A 21,232-nucleotide genomic window follows, 5' to 3' on the forward strand; every position below is an offset into this window, starting at 1 on the left:
CAGTGGCCAGCTGTAGTGTGAGGTGGTTTTCAGTGTGGCCTACTGATGAAGGCTTGATCTTTGTAATGGCTGCCATGTCTCCTGCTTATGTTGGTCTCAGACTTGTGACTCGGTAGGTACAGTTAGAGCAGAAATATACTGGAGAGGGACCAGGCTCAAGACTCTTCCCCAGCCTTCAAAGCACGAGATCAACTCATATTCCTTTTGCTTTTGGTAAATAAGTATGATCCTACATTTGTCAAAATTTGGGTTCTCAAACCTCAACAACACAAAATGATGTTCCTCGTCTTTCTTCTTTTTCATCTTCCAACCACTGCATTCGTGCTGCCACTTCAACACAAATATGGAGGTACATGGCGTACTCCACAGAAAAGCGTCCACACCCCATGTAGACATAAAAGTCTCATTCTAAGGTACTAAACTCAGTAGTTCTTAGTGTCAGCTGATACACTATTGAAAACATTATGATTATTATGTTCCATTTCTGCCAATAGATCACAATAAATCACTTATCCTTTTCAAGGTCTGCCATCTTTTTTCATTAGTGTTTACGGTTTCTCCTCTTATGATATGTCAACTTAAGCACCTCGGCCGGCCTGAGAAACTTTCTTACAATGTTTTGACATTTTTCATAGCATTTCCATTTAGACATCTACCTATTTTTATATGCATTTTCTAAACAAGGTACTGAGTGTTGGATAAATAATAATTTTTTTCTCCATCTCCTAGTGTACACACCAAAAGTATTACAAGGGTAAGACCAGTCCGTACGAGCTTCTTTGAATAGTAGTTTGACACAAGCTTGGGTCCCTCTTGAAAGAAGCCTCAGTTTAACCTAGAATATGTTAGTGATGTCTTGTGATGTGTGTAAGGAGAAGCAATTTGGCAACTTTAAGATAAAGACTGGAAATCCCAATTTTGGTTTTATCTGAAATCCCCACATACCATCTGAGGTTAAGTCAAAATAATGTCCCCCTCTTTGAGAGGGTCTTGGGACTTCCTGTCTCTGCTACTACAAGGAACTTTTTGTCCCACCCCCCCCCCAACACACACACACACACACACACACACACGCTTCCTGGCTTTGTCTGTCATAGTTGGTCATTCTCACACACAATCTGAGGCAAAGCGAAGGCAAATTAGAGCTGACTACTGCCAGTCAAGCTACAACAGCACACACACACACACACACACAAACGGGCACATACTCCATGATTTGATTTAAAACATGTAAAATAACAATATTACTCACAAATTTGCTTCCCATTGATTCCACTGATCTTGTGTTCTAAGACATTTGACTTGTGGTGTCCAACTAATTATGCAGGAGTCTGTGGATCTTTTTCAGGCATTAAACTATTAGTTTACTACTACTACTTCATCGGCTAAACTGCCCGGTACATAGTTAATCAGAACTACAGGGTGTGCTTTACTGTTATGTTTGAGACAGAGGGACTTGCGGCACGATCCCTCATGAGATATATGTTTATTGGTAGTTACGAGTGTGTGTGTGTGTGTGAATCACACATCAGCTCATAGGCTAATTTTATTGTCTTATTTTGATCTATTTTACATACAAAGTAAAGCTTGAATTCATAAATATGGATGCATTTGTACAAATCATTACACATTCATTCAAATATTAGTTGTGAATCCACCTCAAGTGAATCTTCTAACTCGATTCTTTTATCAGAAACTTGTTTTGGTGGAACATTTGGACAATGTGGGAAAAACAGCCCTGGTATCAATATTGCTGAATTCCTGCAAAAGCAAATGTCATGTAAACACCAAAAGACATGTTGATCGTTGTTATTGTCTCGGTGCCCTGGAGGGGAAGCCTGTCTGCAGCTCAGCTCTGGAGAAGCTCACTGGACTTGTTTAACCACACACGGTTTAATGGCTGTCTGTACCTCTGCAGAATGTTACCAAGCCAATATCACGCCAATATCACAGAGGGGTTGTGAAGTGAATGAACAACAATCTGTGAATGCACCTCGGAAAAGCCTGGACTCCTGGTTGATCCATTTAGTGATCTGTCAGCAGCGTGCTCCACTGACACTGACCTGACCAACATATTGATCTGTTCTATGTCACACAAGCTTCTGTGGCTATCACTTATTTTATTTTATTTTATTTTGTAGATCATTTGGCTGAATGATTGCCCTGCAAACATGCTCTGCTTCAGTCAGTTTACTGTTTACTGTCCTTGCAGAAAGTTTTTTCACTGCAGAAATACGTTCTAGTAGGAAAGGGTGTTAATAATAATAATATTAGCAATGGCTCTGTGTGACAGTGAACCAATGTTGTGAGATCTTGTGAGAGAAACCACCAGCAAGTGTTCAGGGGACAGAAGGAGATGATTTGGGGATGGTTTCGGTCATCTAAGATTTTGCCACTCAAGTGTTGGACTGCTTTGCCATGGTGATGGGACAGTGTGTGTTTGCAGCCTGTAATTGTACTGAAAACCTTGTCTTGCTTTTGACAGTTAGGTGCTCAAACCACGACACAATGTTAAACATGAGTATCATTTGAATTAGGGATTGGTATACTCTGTTTAAAGTGCATTGGCTGACCTCAGAACTCTTGGCTTTGCTTTTTTATAAATGCGTTCCGCATGATCTGTGATGTTAAAGTCCAACACAGCTGCCAGGTTCTTAAAGGAGCTCACTTGCTCCACCTCCTGGCCCTCAACCATGTTTGATTTGAATTAAGGGTTTGACAAAGTCTTCTTGTTACCATCTACAAAATCATGCCCAAAATCGCATGTATGATAAGTGGACTTGGTAACTGTGCTGGGAACGAGCATGAACAATACCAGGACCATGTAACCACTACTAATGTTTCTGTTCCAGGTTTGTCAGAGGAGAATAAAGTTCAAACACCTGCCTTCACTGATGCAGTCCGGCTGTACCGCCAAGCTAAAGGGCACTACGGCACCTGGGAGATGATGTGTGGTGTACCATCACAGGTAAGCATGCCAACACCCGTCATTGTCCTCTGTCTCCTGGGGGTCTGCTTTTCCTCTTCAAGTTGGAATGATGATGGATGGAAAAAATATGCCAGGTTTCATGCTGTAGTGCAGTGAGTAAGGCAGAAATCTGACTTCTGACATGTTAACACATTGTCCAAATTTGCACCTCAACCAGATTTTTTCCCCAGTACCCTGGTTTGTTTTGTGCATCTATACATGACAGGACTATTTTCTGTCTGCTAAGTGTTTCCACTTAAGACCTATTCATGTTTTGTGTTCCCTGAAGGGTGATTCGAAGGCTGTGTGTACAGGTGTGGTCTGGTCCAAGTTATTATATCTCTGGCACTGAACAGGTTTTTCTGGCTGCTGCCCACAAATACATCGCATATAAATGATTCATGTGATTATAGGCACAACAGAGTTTCTAGAACTGACATGCTAATCAGTAACATTTAAATATTTAGTGGCTATTGACCATAAAATTTGCCTTGCATGGTTAGCCAAGTGTAATGACTTTGGAACTGAAACTGCTCTTAATCGTTCACTGTGGTAGAATAGTTTCTATCTATGTGGGCCTGAACTTGTTTGAGTCGACCTTGGATACAGTGAGGTCTTTACACTGTTGGCAGTATGCTGTATTTGTTTTTGTCACGAAGGAGTCTGCGGTGTTTTTCATGATGCATGTGCTCACTTGTGTGAAATGAAATGCTTTATTCCCTTTCCCTGTTGAAGGCTGCTGCAAACGGACTTGTAGTTAAGTATCGTAAAGCACTCAAAAGAATCAGCAGGACTACAGCAATTAGAAAAAAGACATTCAATAAATGTAATTCTAAAAGGGATTTCTGTATACTGCGCTCCAAACTTAAAGGGGAACTGCAACAATTTCACATATGCAATAGTACTCCAAAACACCCGTTAAAAGACTTTCATTTGTGAAAAACGGACACACCCCAGCATAAAACACGTCTGAACCTACAAACAAACTTTGTGGCTGAGGCGAATTGTGGTGTTTTGACGAGTGCATGGAATGGAGTCTCTGGTTTTGCTGCATCGATTCTGAGTTTAAGTTGGTGATTAAAAAATGTATATCAAACTGAGTAACACCACTGGAAATTCAATTTGGAGTTTTCATCCCCGAGGGAGAAAAAAATCCTTTGGTTGAAAGTTAAAACTCGATGTGCAGAGGTAACATGCATTGTTTCTACGATGACGATGAACTGCAGCCCAGAAACGGGACAGATACAGATTTCTATCAAACACTTCTGTCAGCCATGGCGCTCAAGCTGCTGAGCATGTGTATGCGGTGAGTTAGATGACTGGGATTGTGCTCCTATGATGTTTGAGCGTCTTGTTTTCCTTGTAGATCCTGTCGAACCTGGTGATGGAGGACCTCCTCCCCGAGCTGAGGGAGCTCATCTCCCCCCGCCTCAAAGGCAAACTACACGAGAGGCAAAGGAATTGGATGCTGGTAAGAAAGTACTTTGCTCACACTTGAAAATGTCAAATGGCTTATGTTTTACTCATGTTGATTCCAGAAAAATATTAGAAACAAATCCGATGAAATGATTTAGCCTCTTCACACTATAGGAAGTCACCAGAAACAGCATTTAGACAACATGGCTGTAAATATTACAAGTAATCATAAAGAAAAAAATATGGCAACTGTTCAGCGTCATGCCTTTTCATAGAAAACCACTGTACAGTTGTATATATTAATGAACTGACTGCCTTTTTAATCAAATAACTGTGACATGGTTGATTTTCTGATGCCTACTTTTGAGTTTCGTCCACCAGCAATGGTCACGGCCACTCTTTATGGCTTTTTGTCACTGTTTCACACTTTGCTGATTGCACAGATGAGATGATGAGGCTAGTACGTCCAACTCAAAACAAAAATACCAAGTACTGCCGAAGTTTTGTTCATTTAAGCTGTGCAGCAGAGAAGAACAGGACGTTATGCCTTCAAATGTGTGTTTGCTGTGTGTGTGTGTGTGTGTGTGTAGATTAGTGAAGCGATCTACAGCCTGGTTCAGGGGCAGTGCCAGGCCCAGTATGAGGCTGTGCTGCAGAACTGTGAGGCCCGCTCATCTCTGGAGGCCTCCATACGAACAGACATGGACCAGATCATCACCTCCAAGGAGCACGTCACCAACAAGATCAGAGGTTAGCGACACAGCTGACATGTTTACCCACTGAAATAATGGGGGATACATTTCCAGGCCTATTTTAGTATCTTAATCCCCATTTTCATGCCTTTTTAGCCTTTCTCTGACAATCTTAAACATTCAATTATTCTTGACTGCTGAATGAAAAACTGTGTCTGGCGTGATTACAGGTAAAATATAGGCTCTGATTGGCCTGCTGTTGTGTGGGGGCAGCAGTTGCAGTCGATCAGCACACTTGATGTCAAATCTTAAATCAATACTACAATCATCTCTGTGGGCATTATACATATGCCTACATTTTATAACGCACAGTTGGAGCTTCTGCTGCTGCCCAGTGTGTTGGTCTCCTGCTTTAACTGTTACAGTTGCCATTTTGTCATGGTTTTAATTTAGGCAGCCTTATTTGAAAGCTAGTCCAATGCATTAATAAAATATGACATGTAAGTAAATAGACTAAGAAAAGGTGAAATAAAAACAAATTTGAAAATGAATCAATTCATAATTTAAACATACTAAGTTGTTTCATTGTTCATAAAGTGTATTATTGATTATAATTAACATGTACATTATACATTTTGGTAAGCCTTTCATGAAAAACTATTCATATAATCCTATTTTCTTTTCCAGTAATAAAAACGTATTTGCCTTCTGAAAACATAACTGCACCTAATACCTCTTGCTAGTCATTTTTAGTCATCACTGCAAATTCTTATAAGGTCACACATAACCACCTACCTGCGAACACACAACTCAAAAAATAATATTGTTGTCGGGTCAGGAGCCAAATTACTACATGGAATGTGACTGCTATTCCATCTTGCGTACACATGCAACTTTTCATTTGTAAATTACTCTGTGCCGTTTCTCCTCTCAAAACTCACATCGTCTTGATTTAATTACCAATATTCTCGAGAGGTTTGCAGCTATGACCCTAAATGTTTACCTCCATCGCCTCTCTCATGTTCCTCATCCACAGCTGCGGTCCTCCCCAAGGCCGAGAAGCTGCTGAAGGTGAGCATCCAGCCCTACATCAGCTCCATCCTGGATGCTCTAATGGAGCCGACCAGTCGAGGCTTCTCTGAGGTCCGTGATGTGTTCTTCAGAGAGCTGGTGGACATGAGCAAGAACACCCTCAATGAAGGCACCAAGGAGACTGTGGCACAGGTGGGCTTAAGGATGAGCACCTAGATGACTGATACGCAGGAGAGCTGACCTTAGACTCTTTATAAGAAGTGGATGGCACCCATCAGTGAAGCCTCAAGTCTGGCATTTTATGGCATCTTTTTTTTTTTTTTGGAGCCAGAAGTGATTTTTTTTTTATTTATTGGATTGTGATTGGTGAGTCGCCCCCTGTAGGCCCCAGAGCGTTGGCCTCATTCTTTCAGACCCAGAAGCGACGTCCACTTCTTTTTAACAGTCTATGGCATAAACTGGTATCAGCATCAACTGTCCAATGATTTGAAGACTAACTGTGATGTCACAATCGCTCAACATTCCAGGATGGTTTGTGAAACAAAAGTTTCAGTACAAAGAAAATAAAACACATTTTGCACAGCTAATTCTCTCCCCATTCCCTCCCTCCTCCTCAGCACATGGAGAAGATCTCCATGTTGGCCTTCCATCCGGTCAAGATGCAGAACTGTTATGAGAAGGTGGAGCAACTGAGTCTGGAGGGGCTGCAGCAGAGGTTTGATGTCTCAAGCCCTTCAGTGTTTGTCCAGAGGGCCCAGATCCTCATGAGAAAGGTGACGCTCTAATATTACAAAAGTTGCATGGCAATGAGCTGTGACTTTCTTTTCTGTTGTTTAATACTGCAGCTAACTCTCACAAGTCCTTACGTTGACATTAACTCAAGATTCACTCCAGTTGCTATGATACCACCAGTTTATCTTGACACACTGGGTATGAATCACATGTTAGGTGACGTTACCTGCAACTCACCTAATGAGAGGGATGATGTTGCTGTCAAAGTCTTGATGTCTGGCTGAATAGACGTCAGCTTTAGCTTTGAAGTATTTTCCCGCTGATCCAGGAGAGCTTTAAAATAGTATACTTAGCTTAAGACGTAGGGAAATATTCCCAACCCATGAATGAACGCTTCATCCTTTAGTCTATGAGAAACATTTAAATTCAAAATCACCAAATATGGAGATACATAGTTTTCACTGGACATTGAAGGCATGACAAATGGTAATTGTGATTGCCTCTGAGAAGCAACGTAGAAGTAGCAGAAGTAGAAAGTTGCATAAAATGGAAATACTGTAATGTCTAAGTACCTGGAATTTGTACTTCAGTCCAATACGTTTCACCACTGCAGCACAGGTTTTAAATTGGGCACTGTGATGGTCCACACTTACAGCTTCTATTAAAGGATCATTCCAGTGTATTACAGCATCTAAAAAAGAAAAGCTTGAAATGTGCATGAATTGATTCCAGAGGCTCAGACCGCTGTCGGGGGGGTTGTCTCCACTTTTCAGTGCAGTCTTCCAGAAAAGGATTCCTGTCATTTTTAGCTGGAAGTCAACACTTGCTGGCTTGAAGTGGCACAGCCACAATCATTATTCACGTCTAAACTTGTCTATTCATAGAACCTTTCATCTCTTATTCACTTTTATTTGATCTTTTTTAGAAATAGTTCCTTTTTAAAAAGTTAGTGTGCTCTGTGGATTATACGGACTAACCTGGACGCTGTTTCTGGAGATTGCTAAATGTTTTAATCCAATTCATCGGGATGATTGCAAAACATCTTTGTCCATGCAAATTGTTTTGGTTTTATTATTAGGTTTGTTACATAACTGTCTCAGATGCCATTGGAGGGTGCAAAGTCTTTCTTTGTCGTGGTCGAACCCTTTAAAACAGCATCCCCTCCATAATTGTTCTCATGAAACCTAGAGCCTTGGAAAAAAAGGCATTAATCTCCCATGTGTTCAGACTTGCTCTGGATCTCAGGGAACAAATCCAAGAGGCAGGCATTCTGGTATTCAACTCACACCCCCCCTTTATCATGACCTCCTTAGTGTGGCCCAGAGCCAGCGGAGCGGGTCTTCACTTAAACTCAAGGTCATTCAGAGTTCAAGTACTGTTTAGAAACTTCATGGATGCAAGCTGTGATGCCATTTTTTAGTCTGTAAAAAATGGGTTAGGGTTAGGAGTTAAATTCCTTAAAAATCTCACTGCAAATGTATCAGTCCATCAATCTTTATTTATATAGCGCCAATTAATAACCGCGATATCTCAAGAGAATTGTCATAAAGAGCAGGTCTAGACCAAACTGTTTAATTAAGAGACCCGACGAGTCAGGAATTCAACGTTAAGGATTGAAGAATCCCCACATGAGCAGCATCAGATATTAGATTAGTTGCTGTTCTGAAGCTTTTCGATCATATTACACAATTTCTGATTTTCTATCACTTGTCTATGCCAAAATATGATCAAACTTACTTATACAGTTGCAGTCAAAGTTATTCATCCCCTTTAACCTGCATGACATTCTAGTGATATGAATATAAAATTAATTAAAACATGTCGACTAAGGCCTTACCTAAGACCTAACAATCAAAGAAAGTCACAGATTATATATTTCAGTGAATGTATCACACATCATTCCTCATGTGCAAACGCATCCAGCTCAATAATATTCCTTGCTGTCACTGCTTTTATTTAAATCTCACCAAAGATTTTCAGAGGGATTAGAATCCTGATTTTGGGACAAAGCTGGACCATGTTTGGTGCAGGAATCATTCTTGGACTGTTCCCAGATTTGAATCCCATCACATCACAAAGTAATGACAGGTTAAAGGGGTTGAGTCATTTCAGCTGTATGCTAATGTAGTCTTTGTAATGTAACAGATTCTATACACTCATACTGTAAACACGTGTTTATGTGTGCAGCAAATGGACGATGCCGTGTATACGTTTGAGCAGATCCTTCACCAGAGTCTGGAGTCTCAAGGTACAGAGGAGCTCTGTAAGACCATTCAGCGGTGCCAGGACAGAGTCATTAAGGTAAAACTCACACACACAACAGGCCAGGGGCTCATGACTTACTACTAGTGTTCACAATAACATGAAGTTAACATGAACGGCTTTGGAAGTGTACATTTTATGAAAGCTCAGAGTTCATGAGGTATCACCTGCTGTTCCACAAAAGGCTGAGGCCATGGAGGTTAATTATTGGGTGGATAATAAGTGAATTTATTGTAATTTTAATGGTATGGAATTATTCCATGTAATTTTATCTCTGAGGAAAATGTTGATATTTCCAATGGCCTCATGTTTCCTGTATTAACAAAGCGTTACCCCTTTGTTAGCTTGCTCATTTTTTAGCCTTGGTGGCTTCATTCTGTGCAAATTTCTGGTCTGTATAGTTCTCTCAAAAATTACTTTCATGTATATTACTTTCTGCTCACAATTCAAAACATAATTTATCTGTGTTTCATATATATTTTATACATAACGTTGTTAGTGGAGCTGCAACCAATTTTCATTATTGATCTGGGGAAGGCAACAAAACCATTTCGGCTACATTGGAGGTTCCTGAGAGCACAGTGGCCTCCACAATTCTTAAATTGAAGACGTTTGGAATATCCAGGACTCTTCCTAGAGCTGGTCCACCAAACTAAGCAATTGAGAGAGGCCTTGGAAAGACAGGTGAGGAAACCTGGTCCAAAGCACTCTGTATCTCAGGACAATGGCCCTAAGCACACAACCGAGACGCCACAGGAGTGACCAAGAGAAAACACTAGGGAAAAATAAGTCCATAAGAGCTAGGGCAGTGTCAGGCTTTTGCCACTCCTATACAAATTGGAATAAAATAATGCAAACTCAATAGTTTTTGTATAAATGGATCTGACACCACTGGTGTCTTTTTCACTGGAAAGATGTCTACCAGGCTTATCCTCCCTTAACTCGTACAGCTTCTGTCTGGGGAATTTGAGGAATCAGTAGAGTATTCAGCGCAGCACATGTGGCCATCAAGTCCCTGACATCCGAATACCCAATGTCATGACATCTAAAAGTAAGCAATGCTGGCTGCCTGGTGTAAGTTTATGAAGAGAAACTCATTGAAGGCCTTAGAGATGCCTTTTAATAGCCATGGGAGCAACGAAGGTTCGTAAATGTTATCACCTTACCTGAGTTAAAGCAGCTAAATGCAAGATTTTTACTGACCAAAATGGTCCCGCCCCAACCAAACATTAATAAAGTGTTGCACAAACCTGCCGTACCCAGTTCCTTTGCAATTTGGTGTTTCCTCTGTTCTCTGAATGAATTCTGGAGGCAAACAACAGAAACTTCCTCTTTTTTTAAAAAAAAAAAGAAATCTCAATACTAGGGCTGGGAATCAAGAACCAGTTTCAGTTGAGTATTGGCTCCAAATTCTCCTATTTATCAGCTCCTTTTATTCATAACAGTGGAAACACCAGAAACATCAGTGCCACCACCTCACCATGGGTAAATGTATAATATAATGTAGTATATTATAAGAACATTAGCTCCACGCCGGCAGGCTTAGCAGAATTTATTTTTTGACTAAGAAAATATAAACAAAATGAATGTTCTGTCTTTTCATCCATTTAAAACGATGGCAGACATCGTGTCCAAACTCAGAGATAATAAATCAGTTGCCTTGATGCTGTTATGCTGACAGGATGATCAGCCACAGGCCTGTTAAGCTCAGAAGGGCTGGAAAATGGCTCTCTAACACACCACTGCTGCGGCTCGGTCATGGCAGCCAAGCGTTGCTCAGGACCTCCACCTTGCTCCTCTGTAGGTGTGCACCCTGGGATGTTGAGGACTGTCATTCTGACTGTCCACCGTAGATTGTATAGAAGAAGCAGACGTAGTTTCCGGCACTGAAGTGCCCTAAACCTGCATTCTTTCTCATGGCCAACAGGGGGCGCTGGCTCCCCACTGGCTCCAAAAAGAAGTCCAATTGCACAGAAGTCGATGAGAAAATGACTTTGACTTAATTTATTACCTCAATAACCACTTTCCTAATGACTTTATGGTCTCAGTCACCAGTTTGAAAGCTACTTCAATACAGCGTGATGTTTTTTTAAATCAGGAAAGTCTCTTATATTAGTCATTTCCTGCAGCAATAAATCTAGTCCCACCTCACCCACCATTTACTGTCATGACCTCATGGTCTACATTGTCAACTCCAGAGATGGGGAGGAAGTAATTCTGCACCTAAAGTCCCCTGCCACCTGCACCTGTTGAATCCATGCGCACCAAACAGTTCAAATCAGTCTCTCATTGCTTTATGAATCACATTGAAAATCTATGAATAGCTCCCTGCAGCCTGGTGTTTTCCCTCCTTCTCTAAAGCGTGCTGTAATCACACCTCTGAAGAAAAACAATCTACTGCCATGCAGCCGTGCAACTCGGTCAGCAAAAGTCAGAGTGTCTGCTGTGGTATCAAGAGAAAACGGCATGACTGGAAGAGGCAGGACTGCAGTAAAAATGTTAAAGATGAGACAAACCTGTTCACAACAAAAGTGGTCTGTACAGCATAGTTATTCGGATAAACAAATTATTAAAACCGAGGGGCACTGTGCTCACCTTGCTGCCATCACATGCCTCAGCTTCTTCCTTTTTAATTCTTTTGCTTTGTTATCATCGGGTATTGACTGTAGATAAATAAAAAAAAGAATGTAGTTTATTTTAGATAATGTGTATCTACAGTACTTATGTAGAAATGTACTTTCTTTCTTTTTACCACTGGTGAAAGAACTCATTTTGTAAGAGGAATCTTTTACCTTTTTTAAATGTAGTTTTCGGAGGAAGTTCGTCAGTTCTGTGAGTCACATAAGTTTAAAAAGTCTCCTATGGTGGATGGTTTTAGTCATTGTTTTTTTTTTTTTCTTTGATTCAGAAATTTGACTACGACAGCAGCACAGTGAGGAAGCGTTTCTTCCGTGAGGCTCTCCTGCAGATCTTCATCCCCTACATGCTGAAGCAGCTTAGCCCTTCCTGTGCCTCTGTGAGTCATGTATATATTTAATATGAAATATTTTCATTCCTTCACAGCCGTGAGGAAAATACCCCAAAATAGTTTAACTGTGTCATATTTTGAAATAGTGGTGATGACGTAATGTGTGTGCGTGACTGTACAGTGTCAAACTGCAACTGTCCATCTCACTCTAGATGAAGACGTAACAAAAGGAAGTAACACTGTGTCCAACACATTATACAAGTGTGTGTATATAAGGATGACTGGTATCTTGATCTGTACTTTCAGTAAAAAAAAGTCTGAGTGAGACGAGTCGCATCCCAACACGAGGATGTTTTTAAAAAAGATTGAATTCAGAAGTTGAAAGGTTTTGACTGTTGTTGTGAACACAGGAGCTGCCACGCTTCCAGGAGCTGATCTTTGAAGACTTTTCCCATTTCATCCTGGTGGAGAATATCTTTGAGGAGGTAGTGCTGCAGTCAGTCATGAAGGACATCATGATGGGTCAGTCCTCTGCATCATTATTCAACCTGTTTCTACACTCATATACAGTTTCATTATACTATCACTGGATAAAAAAAATCGTACAGGTTGCCAATATGAAAAAATGTCTGATAGGACACAGCAAAATATTGCAATCATTTCCAAAGTGCACTCTGCCTCCTGCACAGTGGATGTGGTCTCACATATGTGGCCTTTTTGTGACTGCTGGCCAAATACTGTATGAAAGAGGTGGATGTAATTCCCAGGTCCAAAAACTGAAGCCACATGTGCAAGTGCCTTAAACCTGCATTCTTTCTAGTAGACAGCGTGGACAGCAGGGGCAAGTCCACTGGCTACAAAGAAGTCCAAGTGTATGGCAGTCTATATGGCAGTAAATTATGATCCTATTTAGAGTGGGGGAAAAAAAAAAAAAGGTTTGGTTTAGGCTGGTCTTTGTTGTTTTAACGTCACATCTGGCTCCAAAAACAAGATGGTGATGGCCATCAAACCAAGTTGGATCCAATTTAGAGGCTTCAAAACGGCAATCCACAAACAAATGGGTGATGTGGCTATATCCACTTCTTCCATACACTCTGTGTGTGCAGTTTGAAAATCCCTTTTCTTAAAGCCTTGTTAGTCCAGACCAGCTTCTTCAGAGAGGAAACTAATACTCTTATTCAAGACATGCAAAGCTGAAAGTGTAAATTCAAATGCTATAGATCTAAATGAATGAAATATAATATGCTGTCCAGGAGACAGACAGCTTAACTGAGAATAGTTGTCTCAAAACTCGGTTTCTGTTTTCAGTCTGGTGCCACTCTTTTATGACTTAAACAACATGAGCAGACTGAATCCACCAAAATATAATACAATACTGCTTTTAAACCCTCTCTAGTAGGTGTGTTTAATCTGCATTGAAAATGAACATTCATAGTTTTACACTTTGAAACTTTAAACCGTTGATTTAGGATGTATGTGTATTGTCTTTATCACTCATCATGCTGAAGCACAGTTTAACCTCCTCTCTGTCTGCAGCTGTGAAGGAGGCAGCAGTTCAAAGGAGACACAACCTGTACAGGGACAGCATCGTCCTTAGCAACAGCGACCCAAGCCTGCACCTACTGGGAGAAAACCCCTCCATCGACTGGGCTGGGGAGTACGGAGGAGCCCAGGAGGAGGCAGACGGAGCAGGGGACGATGCTGAGGGTGAAGGCGACGGTGACGGTGGGGACTGCCAGAAGAGGAGAAGGATGAAGCAGGTGGTGTCTATGATCCAGGTGGAAGGCTCCCCAGTCCTGGCCAGCGAGTCGTGTATGGAGATGCCTGCCGTAGATGACATCCTGGAGGAGGATAGTGAGGAGGCGGAGAACGATGGAGATGTGGAGGAGAACTCTGGTGGTAAAGCTTCTCCTGACCAGAATGAATCTGCAAGTCCCAAAGCTTCAGAGATCCCTCAAGACTTGTCAAATGGTTCCGTCTTGAAGGAAGAGGAAGCCGAACCAGAGGTGCAGGGTAAAGAGGAAGTCCTGCTGAAGGTTGAATCGACGGAAAGTACTTCGGCTGTGGAGGAGAGTGCTCAGGGAGAGGACAGCCAGTTGATTGTGGTTGAAAATCCATCCTCTGACCAGGAGGTCTCAGAGGAGGTGTCGCCTCCTCCACCACCCGATGAAATCCCATGTGGAGCTACAGAAATGGCTCCAGAGAGCCCTCTGGAGGCAATGTCTGACTTGCCACCACCTCCACACGATGACAGCGGCTTCCAGTCTCCCAACAGTGAGGGGGCAGAGGAGGAGAGGGAGGAGGCGGACCCATCCCCTAGCACAGCTGCCCCACAGCCTGTACAGGAGCACCCTGCGGTGAGGGAGACAGATGTTACGGCAGCACCGGAAGCAGAGACCAAATCCAGTGACTCTGAGACCAGAGACCAGTGATGGAGTCATTTGACCTAAACTGAATTCTGCCCTGTTTGTTTTTTGTTGTTTTTTTTCCTTTCTTTTTTTTTTTTTTTTTTTGAGAAAGATTAAAAGATGTAAAGGTTGCCTTAACCACATCAGTTTTCAGTTTCCACACCAGTTCCAGGCATTATAATTGTGATTTTCACTGAGCAGGGCTCGGGTGCCTTCATCAGTTTGTTTTCTAGCTTTGCGCCTGCCAGAAAAGTCTGAACTTTAAATCCACATAAGTTCCACACTTTACTTTCTCTTCACCTGGTGTAAATATGAGCACAGTGAACGACCTTGAGTCCATAACGGTGTAGTGCAGACATACAAATTGTAAAAACACCCCAGCTGAGGTGGCTTTAGTGAAATACATTGCTTTAGCGTTCAGGTCCATCTTTTTAAATCACTGTGTTGCCTTCAGTTAACCTTCAGCAATTTTTTGGTGTAAAAGCAGTTTGTGCTCTTGGAATCTCACTTATTGGTTATTATTGGACCTGATTAGCCATCAGGAAACTTTCCAGAAGTGTCAAAGGGGATTTGTTTTCCATCTCAAACTGTATGTCCGCTGATGTCTCTTGACCATTTCATTTGTTTACACTACGTAATGAGTTTAACCATTAAGCCCTGAACAAAGAAAACTTGTGTATATTATGTATAAATACGTCTATGGACTACCAAGTCATTTTATATAATTTTATATAGTTTCATCAGTTCTTTACCTGGTCTCTCCACCCCCTACTTTATTTATTTTGCACCTCCTCCTCTTTTTTGATCAATGTACTTTTAGATTTACTTTTTAGATTTTCACTAGTGTGAGATACAAGTGATAATAAATCATCGTGGATTAATTATTATCAGTTTGTCTACATGGTCCTTGTTGAGAATACTCGAGGGATGGTGGGTGTCGGATTGTTTTCTCTTCAAAAAAACCCATTTTACTCATTCTCTCACACACAGTTGCACATACAGCCGTGTTTCTCTTCAATTCAGACATTGCAGTGACTTCAGTGACTTCACCCTAAAATTGAATGATTTTCATTATTGGGAGTAGCATTCTGTGTCCCCACTGTGTGACTATGTAAGCAGATTTATGCCGACACACATGAGTAGTACTCGGTTTGTGAAGTGAGAGCCAATCCAATCATTTGAAGTGGTCGACTGTGGGAGTCATGAGTACCTCTTATTCATGGGATCAAGACTTTCAGGTCTTCGCAGGTTTGTGAGCCACTTTGGAGTTGCACAAGGACAGATTTTTATGTGAGAACTTGTGTTTTTTATATAAATCTTTGGAATCATAACATTGGGCTCAAACTGTCAGTATACATCACCAGTACACAAGAAATAATCAATGAATCTCTGGATATTTCTCGCCTTGTTCATAGCATATTTTGACAAATGTGTAATCCTAAACGACTGCATTCTATTTAGCTTTACCAGAGCTTTTCTAAATTTGGCCAGAAAGGATGCCAGTACCTTAATTGAGCAGTTGCATTGCACGAGCATCGCAGCACCACATGTGTCTTGGACTTGTTTATATTTATGCACCTTTCTTGGTAATATATCTCACTTCAAGTGTATTTTGTATGCATGTCATTATATGGATTACAAACAACCTACATCTCCAGTTTGTACTTAAATGTGTTGTACTGCTAAAATTGGCTCCTTTTGCTCTACTAATGCCTTTTTTTGGTAAATCACATTAGTCAACATTCTAGCCTTAACACCATTTGTCAAACTTTAATTTTCTAGCATTAAAACATCAACAATTGCGTGGGGGAAATGCTAGAGCCATGGTACCGGCTCAACGCTGGGTTTGGATACAGATTATTGAAATGAATCTCTGTCTTTAGAAAACAACAAATAATTTCATCTAGGGCTATAACCAGCAGAAGTCATACAAAACTATACTCTTCAAATGAAATTGTAAAATAATGTCATGTTGATGAGATTGTCCAGATTTAATGAGATGCTTGGGGAATGGTTAACAATTAAACCCTAGAACACTAACCTAACAGTTGGTAACACTGTCACTAACATTGGGTATATTTTACCCGATAAAAAAAATACTTCTCATCAAAATATATTAAAGTACAACAATATATGGCAAATTGAAGTGCTCTTATTTTCCCCTATACAACGTCTCATAAACCAAAAAAGAGGCATCGTGAAAAATTAGAGAATCGTTAACAAAATATTCCTTAAAAAAAAGACACACAATGAAAATCACGTGAGCACAATTGCATGGGTGATAATCACCCGCCATTAGTGTTGTAGGGTTAAGATGAGATCTCATCGTCTAACAAATAATTTGAGAAAACGAGGACAAAAGAGGAAGTTACAAATAACTCAATTTGGATAACAATAATTATAACAACCAAGTGTTTAGGTGGATTCAACCTTTTTTTATGCAGAGCCATTTCTGAACAAACATACAGTGGATTAGTGGCTAAGCCTGAACACACCAGCAGCTAATACTAATAACAAACCTGGATCAACAAAAGCTAGTGGTGCATTCTAATATTCTCAAAATGCACTTTAGAGAATAAAGCGCACTACACTATGCACATGTAAACCAAGGTTAACCCCACTGCCAAACTATCTTGGAAATTACTATTCACCAAGCATCTTTAGTTCTTAGTAAAAACCCTTTGACGTGATGCATACCAGGTTCTGACAGCATTCCTGAGTAAAACTTGGCCCATTCCTCATGGACAACAGCCTCCAGCTCTCTAATATTCTTGGATTTGTGTGCTGCAACCACCACCAGAGATTTTTTAATGATTTAAGCCAGTTGACTGTGACGGCCACTCTAGTATCTTCCAGGACTTTTCCTGAGGCCAATCCTTGGTGGACTGTGAGGTATGCTTGGGATCATTGTCTTGTTGGAAGGTCCAATGATGCCCAAGCTTGAGCTTCGTCACAGACATCATGATGTTTTCTCCTGGATTTCCTGATACTTGATTGAATCCATCTTGTCCTCCAAACGCTGCAGGTTTTCAGTGCCAGAAGAAGTAAAGCAGCCCCAGAGCATCACCGAGCCACTGCCATGCTTCACTGTAGGCAGGGGGTTCTTTTCAGCGTCTGCCTCATCCTTCCTCCTCCAGACATACTTCTGATCCCTAGACCAAAGAAGTGCACAGAACAGAATCCAAAACTTTTGTGGCTTATTTACATGGTTTAGAACATACTGTAATCTACTTGTCTTCTGCTTTTGGGTCAGTAGTGGTGTTCGTCTTGGAGTTCAGGCATGGAGGCCTTCAGTGTTTAGTATGTGCCTGACTGTAGAAACTGAAACCTCAGTGCCTGCTGCCACCAAGTCTTACTGCAGGTCTTTTGCAGTTTGAGGGTTTTTGGCCTACTGCCTCCTCAGAAATCTGGTGGCAGCTGTTGATAGCTTCCTCTTTCTGCCACTTCCAGGTAGTGCAGTCAGTGTTCTTTTAGCTTTGAACTTGTGAACTATGCTTCCAACAGTATCTCTGGGACATTCAGCATCTTTCTGCATCCTTTTTGTTGTTTGTACAAGGAAATTGTCTCCTCTCTTAACTATTTGGACAATTCTCTTGACTTACCCATATTTCTAATATCCAACCAAACATCACTTAAACAAACTCCCAGCCAGTCCAGGTATTTGATGTGTTCTATCTCAAGCACACATGATGCAACTTGATTATTTGCATCAGATGTGCTAGAGACTACACCTGATTTGCAAGTGAGTGCTCTTATGAGGGATTCTATTCAGGGGGTTGAATAATTTTGAGACTGCAGTACTCATTAAAAGTAGCATATAATCAGAATCAGAATCAGAATTCCTTTAATAATCCCCAGGATATATATATATATATATATACTATATATATATAGAGAGAGCTGAATTTGGAGAAACCACTCGAAATATTAATTGCGTTCAGGTACTTGTGTTTTTCTTGCTTGATTTATTCATTGAACAAAACTGAAAGTTTGTAAATTTTGTCAGTGCACCTAATTTGCAAATGGGGTTGAATAATTTTGAGTGCAACTGTATAAAATTGTAAACCTTTTCCTAAAAGCTTTATTTGTTTCTTTCACTACTTTAACACACTCATCTATCCACCAGTAAACTGCCTTTCTCTTCATTCTTCCTTTCCTCCTTCCTTTTATAGGAAGGAGGATATCTTCATTTTTTAAATCTATATTTTTAAATTCCTATCTCTCATAAATCATTGAACATTTCCCATTCAGCACTGCCAAAGATCCATTTCTCCAATATTTCCCCTTGCTTGTTATTCTTTTGTATTAGTAGGCTACACAACACTGGAAAATCATGACTTTCTCTTCCAATACATCTTACTCACATAATCCCACCAAATTCTGAGACACTTAGGTCAAATCTAGTGCTGAAGTCTTCAACCCATCGTTTAAACTAACCGTGCTCTTATCCTCTAACACTTCTTCAATCACTTCACAGTTTGCATCAACATCCCCACTGGCTCTTCTCATGGAGCCATTTGTAATGGAATTGTGAATATAGCCTTGCTCAACCATTTAATTCTCTCTCTCTCTCTCTCTCTCTCTCTAGGTTCAATATATTTATGATTTAAAAAATTTATTTAAAAAAAGACATGGTTTGATAATGAAACATTTGCACTGTTGTATATAATAACTCACTTGCAGAATTTAGAGAAAGATCAGGTATCAATTGAATTACTCAAAAGATTCAGTTTGTGTCTTCAAAATGTCCATGTTTTCTAATACCATGTTTGGAGGAGTGACATTAATTCATTAACCCTCTCTGCACGAGTGAGAATCTCTTTGGAAAACCAAGCATTGCTAACTGGGTCAAATAAACTTCTATATTTTTCATATATAACATCTTGGTTCCATATTGATGTAGAGAGAAGTTGTTTGCGTATCACATACCAAGCCAAAAGACTGAGGCCTTCTAGTTGTAGTAATAATCTGAGCTTTGATCTAACTTTCCTTCAGCCTGAGTGTAGATCAGTGCCTGTGGTCAGCCTGTTGTCCACACTGGCAGTACCTGCTGGAGCACGGTGTCCAGCCTGATGGACGGATGCCCAGTGACAGAACCACTGGAGGAGGAGAGACTCTGCCCACACTTCACAGCTGTTTTGGTGACCTGGAACCCACTCTCATTGGTAAACTCTCATCAAATATATTGCATGCCATAGTTGCTTCTTGAGTTCAGTTACTCAAATCCTAAAGTGACCTCTTATTGAATCTGTCTCTTCAGATGAGGTACACACCCGGTGCTGGTGCTGATCCACAAACCGGTGAGAAATATATAATTGTTAAGAACGTAGCAGTCCCGACTCACATCACACAGTTTGCCTTTGTGCCACCAGAGAGCACTAAACATTATCCATGAGAAGTATTACCCGCAAATGTTCACGGACATGACAACAAACACCCATTTAAAAGGGGATCTTGTGGTGTGCTTAAAGGGTTAGTTCATCAACTTACTTCTATAGATATTTAGTCACGTGGTAACTTTGGTAACTTCCAGGTTTTGAGTTATCTTTCTCTGAGCTTTCTGGTCCCAGTCCAACACTAAGGAGGTAAACGGAATTTTAATACTAAAATAATGATTATTGAGTATGCAATAAAACCATTGCACTAATAGGTTTGCTGAGAGGTGCATTGTATTTCTGCTCAAACTGTGCCTGACTATGACCCTGAATGTTGAGCTAGTTTCTCTGTACATCACTGTAGAGGGGAAAGTCAGCTTAAAGGGCATTGTAACACATCGACAATTTCTTTTGAACCCAATTATGCTGTATTGTATCTTTTATGGCACATTACATGACTAATAAACTACTGTTACTGACAGTCATTTGCATTATTATAGCCAAAGTTCTCTTTCAGATCAAACTTGAGTGGAAAATGTTGTTCCTGCAGCTGCATCTATACAATGTTCTACAATTCTCAAACAAACCTGTGATGCCGCCTCAGTATATTTAAAGAACAAATACTAGAAGGATAACCACAGAAAATTGCATATGAAAATATCCATTCTAGACACTACATTTGGCCACGGTTAAGCACATGGACCATACATGTTGCAGCCATGTGCTAGATTAGAAGTCTTGTTGATGTATTGATGAGGAAGTAAGTAGCATTTCACTGTTGTAGTTGGTCAATATGGAACATTTTACTTCACACACTGGTACTGTCATTTGCATCAATGCTTAATTCTCATAAGCTCATTATGTTTTTTTCCATCACATCTTGACTTGTAAAGATCTGGTAACTACAGCTGTCAGATAAATGTGGTGAAGTAAAAAAAAAAAAAAAAGAAAAAGAACTACTGGTACCACAAATCTGTGCTCATATTACTTGAGTAAATGTTTTCCTTTACATGTCTTTGCTGGGATGAGCCGTGTTCCGCCGCTCTGTGCTGATTTATCTGCGGACGTGGGCGTCTGATCTTTAGCAGCAGCGTGCGTGTTGACGTCACGGCCTTACGCACCTCTGCTACAGCTCAGCAGAACGAACCACAGTCAGCCATCCAGGCGTCGGTGTGCGTCCATGTTGCAGGTCCGCGGCGGGCGGCTGACACCCTGCGGCAAACCCTCAGCAGCGTCCGGACGGTCACTGCGCCCTCCCCGATCCCTTTTCTTCTTCTTCTTCTTCTTCTTGTCGTTATTTGGTCGCTTTTTCTGAGCCCCCCCTCGCCCTCCTCCTCCTCCTCCTCCTCCTCCCTGAGCACCAGGGGATGGGGGAATGA

The 21,232-nt window shown here is 40.9% G+C and overlaps 1 protein-coding gene across 1 annotated transcript in view; it reads left to right on the forward strand.

The window, feature by feature from the left end:
• The window catches only part of niban2b (niban apoptosis regulator 2b), a 32,114-nt gene extending 17,588 nt beyond the window's left edge, over nt 1-14,526 (forward strand). Inside the window, exons 6-14 of the mRNA XM_070833754.1 lie at nt 2,853-2,968; nt 4,335-4,439; nt 4,975-5,134; nt 6,113-6,300; nt 6,726-6,881; nt 9,028-9,141; nt 12,011-12,118; nt 12,481-12,592; nt 13,607-14,526. Of these exons, the coding sequence (XP_070689855.1) occupies nt 2,853-2,968; nt 4,335-4,439; nt 4,975-5,134; nt 6,113-6,300; nt 6,726-6,881; nt 9,028-9,141; nt 12,011-12,118; nt 12,481-12,592; nt 13,607-14,502 (1,955 nt within the window). The 3' untranslated portion in view covers nt 14,503-14,526. The remainder of the gene's footprint in view (nt 1-2,852; nt 2,969-4,334; nt 4,440-4,974; nt 5,135-6,112; nt 6,301-6,725; nt 6,882-9,027; nt 9,142-12,010; nt 12,119-12,480; nt 12,593-13,606) is intronic.
• The last annotated feature ends 6,706 nt before the right edge of the window (nt 14,527-21,232 follow it).

This window comes from Pempheris klunzingeri, chromosome 7 (assembly GCF_042242105.1).
Source record: "Pempheris klunzingeri isolate RE-2024b chromosome 7, fPemKlu1.hap1, whole genome shotgun sequence".
NCBI classification, from domain to species: Eukaryota; Metazoa; Chordata; class Actinopteri; order Acropomatiformes; family Pempheridae; genus Pempheris; species Pempheris klunzingeri.